The sequence below is a fragment of the Leptosomus discolor genome, chromosome 8 (genome assembly GCF_034619465.1).
Source record: "Leptosomus discolor isolate bLepDis1 chromosome 8, bLepDis1.hap2, whole genome shotgun sequence".
NCBI classification, from domain to species: Eukaryota; Metazoa; Chordata; class Aves; order Leptosomiformes; family Leptosomidae; genus Leptosomus; species Leptosomus discolor.
Window position 1 is genome coordinate 10,247,738 of NC_141398.1, and position 7,035 is coordinate 10,254,772.

General features: G+C 40.0%; 1 protein-coding gene across 2 annotated transcripts in view; it reads left to right on the plus strand.

Annotated features, from left to right (window-relative positions):
• The window catches only part of TMEM245 (transmembrane protein 245), an 88,220-nt gene extending 86,000 nt beyond the window's left edge, over positions 1 to 2,220 (plus strand). For both annotated transcript variants that reach the window (XM_086469218.1, XM_086469219.1), the window contains 2 exons: positions 991 to 1,185; positions 2,175 to 2,220. In XM_086469218.1, coding sequence (XP_086325344.1) covers positions 991 to 1,185; positions 2,175 to 2,220 — 241 coding nt within the window. The remainder of the gene's footprint in view (positions 1 to 990; positions 1,186 to 2,174) is intronic.
• The last annotated feature ends 4,815 nt before the right edge of the window (positions 2,221 to 7,035 follow it).

Sequence of the window (7,035 nt, forward strand, 5' to 3'; positions counted from 1 at the left end):
TCATTCCGCACACAGTTGTGATGAAGGCAGAGACTGCCAGTGTGAGAGCTGGGTAGAAGTCAGAACCGTAGTGGAAACCTGGAGAAACTGCCAGAGCTCTGAAGTGACTAGCTGGTATTTTCACTCCATTACACTCAGAATTTAGAGCAACTTCCTGAAAATTGGGTGCTAAGTTTCAAGTGTAGCTTTTCTTATATAATTCCATGTTACCATCATTATTTTAGCTATAAAGATTAAGCGTGATGAGCAGGCTTTGTGTAAATGCTGGTGATAAGATCCATGTTGTGCACCCGGACTGAAACATGGAAAAGAACAACGACGTGGCTTACTTGCTGCCGTGATAGCTCTTATCGAAAGCTCTGCTGGCCCCAACTTTCCAGTAAATATTAATATGTTCATAGAAATCAGGTTTTGTTTTTCATCTGAAAACATGAAAAGCTAATGATAACAAACACTCAACCTGAGAGGTTGTTTTGTAACAAAACGAGAAGACATGGCTGGTTATTTAGGGAATATATGCTAACTGTTCTTCGAAAGGTGCAATGCAAGGTGCTGTCACTGTGTAAATGAATGTCTTTACTCAGGGGGGCTTATAGTACATGTTGATAGCTGTCTCAAAATTTAACAATTCTTGACCCTAAAGCAGGAGCAGCCTTTGTAATCAATCATCTTTCTGTTTTCAAAATGGAGATGGTTTTGCCTTTAACTCCTTCAGACGTTCTTCAGCAGATGTCTGTAGAGTAGCTGCTCCACCGTGTTATATGCCACAATATGCTGTTTGATCTGTTGTGCAAAGCTAGCGCAGAATACAGCGTGCAATATTTGTGCAGTCCTTCAAACAGCACTTATGGTGTGAATGTGGGTATCTATAGCTAGCCATGTCATTGTCTAAGCTTAATAAAACTTATGATTAACTCACGTTTCATAATCAATAATAGTGTTGTTTGTTGTTCTTAGTTTAATTCTGTTCTGCTTGTGCCATGATTCCAGAGGTGGCCATCCTTACCTGACAGGTCTTGCGGTAGCTGGTGGAGCATATTACCTGGGACTGGAAGGAGCCATCATAGGACCAATTCTACTTTGTATACTTGTGGTTGCTTCCAACATATATAGTGCCATGTTGGTGAGTCCAACAAATTCAGTGCCCACTCCATCACAAGCAGCGTGGCCATTACAGATTTACCGGTAAGTTATGAAAGGCTTACATGTGTACGTTATGTTTCTCCGTGGATCAGTGTATGTACGCGTGGGTATAGAGGTCATGTGCCTGAGTTTTGTATGTGAGTGTGCCTACACATCTGCATGCCTAGTGAAGTGTTTGGAGAGGATTCAGCTAGCCTATATTATAGAAATAAAAATTATGGTAAAGTAAAATACTCATTAGAACTTGTAAACTTGAAATGCTTGTTTAATGTCACTCAGCTTCTTTTAAAAGAAGGCTCTTTTAGAAAATTCACTGATGATACCTTTGTTTCCTATAATTCATGTGTTGCCGTTGTGCTAGGAGATGGTTGAACATGCTTTTTTCTGTGTAAAACTATTACTCATGGATATCTAATAGTCAGTGTTCATCGTCCTTAATAAGAGGCATTTTTATGTGGTACTGTACAATACTGCAAAATACAAACACACTTGCATTTAAAAATTATATGCTGTTATTCCATTAAGAGTGTGATCTTGATTAGTCTCTTTATTGAAGTTACTGAATGTGGAATATGGAAATGTATCTTTAAATTGTACAGTTAAGGAATGGGATGAATAAACTCTTAGTTGAATACTTAATTAGAGTTGGAAGTCGTATTGTGAAGTTATTAACGACAGTAGCCATTTTAGTGTCTCTACTGTCTTGTTCAATTACATAGGTTAGCTCATTATACATGCATCTTAAAGAGGATTCTGGGCTTGTCAGAAATAATCCTTTGCTTCATTCACGTGAATAATGTTATCATCTTTCATATGGGTAACTTAGGAGAAAAAACACTGATTGGACCTGTCCGTAGTCTCTGACTTATAGAAGTTACCTTCCAAGACTTTCCTTATACGCCGTAGATGGAGCTTCCCACTATGCACAAAAATCTGCACGTGTGTTTGTTGCCTGTTTGATTTGTAGGAAACTAGGTGTTCGTAATCACTCAACAGATTTGAGTCTTACCTTTTTTTTGCGCCCCCCCCAGGTCATCTAGAGAGAGTCCTGAGGAGATGAAAATGGCTGCAGAGTGATAAAGGTGCTGTGCTGCACCTACTCAACGTGAGAGAATCGCTGTCTTCTGTCCTGAGCTCACAACAGCGATGGCCTTCTGTCCCTGTCCAGCTGTGCCTAGGGGCAGCTCACAGGGAAGCATAGCTTGGGTTTTAGGAGAAACCACTTCTTGAACATCTGCTGGCCTTACGTCATTGTGCTCTTTGCCTCTTCAAGAAGAATGTCTACTTCCCACGGCTTCGCATACTAACACACAGTTCAACTGCCTTGTTGAAGACCTTGAAGACCTTCTGTCCTCATGAAAAGAATAGTTAAGAGGACTAGTATATCCACTGGAGTCGTCATCTGCTGAAATTACTAATTTGGCTTTTATTTATTGGGTTATTTGTGTTACTAAATTGTAGTAGCTTTAAAGAAAGTTAATCCCAAAATACCTATTCTCAGTAATCTGGTGGCAAAAAAGGTGTAAACCACTCATTGTTAAATAAAAATAGAATATAATTATTTGCTGCTCCTCAAAGCATTTCTTTAGAGGCTTTGAGCATCATCTGTAACTCATAATAAGATTTAAATATTATCCTCGTATATGCACTGAATTTAATGTTGTTGGAGACAGATATTTCTACTATCTTCCTGAAATTAGCAGACACGCAAATTGTTAAACGTGGTTTTTCCTCGTATTGAAATAAGAGGACTTGTTTAAATAGTTTAAATCTTGCCCTCATTTGCAGTGAAATCTGATAGTATTTTTGCTGTTTACCCGTCATCCCAGTGGAATCATCTTGTCAACTAAATTTAATCAAATACCTTAAGTGTTTTTCAGGCAGAGGTAATGTACGATTGTCACGTCTGCTTCCAGTAATAGGAAGAAGTTGAACCGGGATTGTTTAATGTTGTTTTCAAATGCTGTGGCTGAGTTCAATTAACTTTTCAAACAGATTGAAGTTTATTTCCAAAAAGGAAGGGGAGAGAGCGTGGATTTTCATTTAATTTAGTTTGTTGTTTTTTTCCCCTCTTGCCAAATATCTTAATAAGATATATCTTACCTATTAAGATATAGCTTAATAATAAACAGAGTTCTTAAATTCCTGGAATGGTGTGTTGCCGAGGTCACAGCATCATACTCGTCTAGTGCTTTTCTTCCATATGTAATTTTGCTTAAATTGCATTTTTGGTGACATTTAAGGCCTTTTGTATTGATTGTTGGAGTATTTTGACACAACGGATCTTTATAAATGGATCCTTTTTATAAATAGGAAGTGGGGGTTTTGGTAGAAATTTCATACTTGAGCAGCTTTTCCACAAGTACAGTGAGGCCCTGGGTACAAAGTAGCAGATGCACATGCTGAACCAAAGAACCACCTTGCAGTTTCTAGTAACTTCTCTTTAATTTAGTGCAGAGTTTGATTGATAATGAATTATACAAAATACAGGCATGCCTGGCATTTACTGTTGACAGTAATGCAACTGTTGGATTAGGGATAAAGGATGTCTTAAGATTTGTGTACAAATCTCTTGGTAACGTAGATGTTTGTTTTACTGGAGTTGCAGAAGTGCTGATAAATTTGGAAGGCTCTTAATTTCATGATATCGCATGTATTTTTACATTGTTTCTGAAAATAGACTACCATAGAAAGGGATTGGAAGGCACTCTGATACTAAGCAAGAAAGTCCTGCTCTAGGTTTGCGATAAACAGGCTGCCTGTTAGGACACAAATAGCCACTCTGGGCTCTCAGAGTGAGCTGCTGCAGTTCTACAGGTGAAGTGTTGTACTTAAGGGGGGGGGGTTTGACTCCGCTGGTTTTACACTTGCAAACTTGCAGGTATGTGTTTGGAGCACAGACTCATAATGTAGTGGTTTGACTCAAGTTCGTTGATAGATGGAAACACCCCATTTAATATTTTAAATTCTGAAAGATCTACACATCGGTTCCAACAACTGAGTAGGAAGGACACATTGCTTGAATTAAGTGACTGTCCTGTGGTTTTATTTCCTTGCTTTTGTGGCTCATGTAAAATCTTTAATGAAACACGTTTTTATAATTGTTGCTGGCTGGGGCGGAGGATGACAAAGAACCCGAGGCTGTCCCTAGGTATTCCTGCAGCGTTCTAACCAGCTTGAATGAGACCACTGTGACACTTGGGGAAGTTCTCTATTATTTTTTTTGTTTCACAGTTTTGCACTGAAATGTTGTGTTCTCCTTATAGCTTCTTGTAGGCAGCACCTGAAGAAGATTGCTAACAGGAAATAGGCATCTTTGCATTTCCAGTTTTCCATTGCTCCTGTTCGCTCACTGGTCAAGACATTTCTGCTGTCCACATTTGCTATCCCAGTTGTTTCTGAGACAGTCTTTCAGATTCCTGTGATACTCAACACAGTCTTAAAGAGTCGATATAAAGCATTCTTTTATTTGTTTTTAAGTCTTCCTCCTCTTCTTCCCCTTTCACCCGACTTCCTTAGATGAGAGAAGGGTCTGCTGCGAAGATTAAAATGTGTTTCAGACACAGTTATCTTCAGTACTGGCAAATCAGTAGAATCAGCTGAGAAGATATGTTGCTATTTTGACACGTTCTTTTCCCAACATGAAGAGAAATCATTTTGTATAGAGAATTCATATCTGATGTGGTCTTGTTAGTTTGCCTTCCTCTGAAATGAGGCTTCGTATCGATGCTGCCTGTTCCAAATTCAGCTAAGACTTGTGGTGAAGAACTATCCGTAGAACAGTCTTTCCCAGTAAATGCAGCTTAAAGGAGCTCATGCTGTGTGCCATGCCTGGCTGAGGAACCTGTTGTGTCCTTCAGTGGTGGTACAGTAACGCCACACTGCCAAAAAGAAAAGAAAAAGAAGAAACAAAACCTCCAAGAATACCTTCTTAGAAGATGAAATATTCACTGAATTTTGACATGTTTAAAAAAAACCACCACAAAACACCACCTTATGAAAAAGCATACCTTGATGATTTAGGGGTTGTCTTTGTTAAGTGTCTGATTACCTGTAGAAACAGAAGATCTTCTCCTTGCATATTTAACAATCTATATTCGTTTCTGAAAAGGCTCAGCCTTTTTAGGAAGTTTAGATCAGTCTCACATTAATGTGAAAATAATCAAACTGGTCACATACCCTTTTCTGTAGTGCCATTAGTTTTCTTAGGAGAGACCATCTTTTTCATAATCACAGAATCACAGAATGGTTTGGCTTGGAAGGGACCTTGAAGATCATCTGCCGTGGGGGGTTGGACTAGATGCTCATATGCATAATGCCGATAGGCAAGAAGTTGATGGCCTTTAGCTTTACTGCAAGCGGTCGTTGCAGGAGCAGGTATTCACTGGTGTTTAGTACGTGTAGTATTCAATTAGAACAAAACCAATTTGGAATTCAGAAGGGAACGCTTGTAGTAAGCCAAGACATGGTATTGTAAAGTATGACTGTGCTGGTTTTTATCGTTCTCTTTGAGCAGATCGGGCTTGTGGCCAGTGGGAGGGGCGCCAGAGGGCTGCCGGTAACTTGTTTCTCGCAGCGAGCCTGTCAGCCCTTCCTCCCCTGCCTGTACCTTAGCTGAACGTCCCTGTGCTGTAGCAGAGCTAGCAGAAGTGAATGCCTGCCACTCCTCAGCCCAGCACGGTAACTTCAGGTCGCTGGAAGTACTGGCTGAATTTGGATACGTGAAGCAACAAACTGCAGCGGGCGAGGATCTGGCACACGTTCGTTTTGCCAGCCTTCCTGCGATGTGGTGACTTTCAGCACAGGTGCACCGTGACCAGTGGGGAGCAGTGATGACTTATGTCGAAGACTGCCTTTTTTTTTTTTAAATAGAAGTTTAACGTTCTAGTCCCACGTACAATATACTTTGTTCAGAAATTGATACCCGTGTATCTGATAATGCAGACAGCAGTCAGGTGTTGCTGTGCGCAGCGGTATGTATTTGCAGCTCACCCAGGGTACATTTAGGCTCATCTGATTTCAAGGACTGTGTGGCTTCTCTTCAAGACTTTGGGGAGGAAGGTGTGCGTATTTTGTCAGTGATTATTGGATTAGGAAATCCACAATCTGTTTAATTAAACAAAATAAGAAAAAAAAGCATCCTGTAGGGGAAGTTGGATGCTGTCTCAAGTATTATACATTGTGGGTATCAGTGTAGCTTCTGAAATAGGTGTATGACTGCAGTGTTAAACATTGTTTTTCAGAGAGCCTGAAAATACAAAACTGGATAAAATTGTTCCCCAGTAAAAGCGGCAGCAGAATTGCTATGCTGCTAGTCCCTGGTACTGGGATACTGCAGAGTGCTGCCTTTCCTACACACTCATAGACCAAGGGTGGGAAAATACCATCATTCTCCTGAGACTCGATAGCTTCGCATCAGCATTAGAAGACGCTCCTACAGTTTCCTTTACTCAAACATGGTGTTTGTAAGATATTGGCTGAAGTTTGCCACTGCAGATAGTGCCACCTTTATGGATACTACCATTAGAGCTGGCTACAGCTTCCTTCCGGAGGTGCTGAAAGCTGTTGGGGTTGGAGTTACTATTCATTGTGTTTAATAATGGAGGTAGCATTCTTCTTCTAGAGAGGCAGTTGTTGTTGCCTTGAAGTTTGTATTTTACAAGAGAAAATTGATTTCCCAATTAAATAACCTGTAGTGAGTGACAGCTGGCAATTCTTACATCCATGGATGCATCATCTTTATGAACTATCTTGGCTTGTGTTTCAAAGGGTTTCTTCTTATTTCTTACACTTTTTGGCGGAGCATCCTTTGGCAATTCCCTTCTTATTTCTATTTCTACAAAACTAGAATTGCCTAAAACTCTTCACAAACGTTAGGGAGGCTTGATCTTT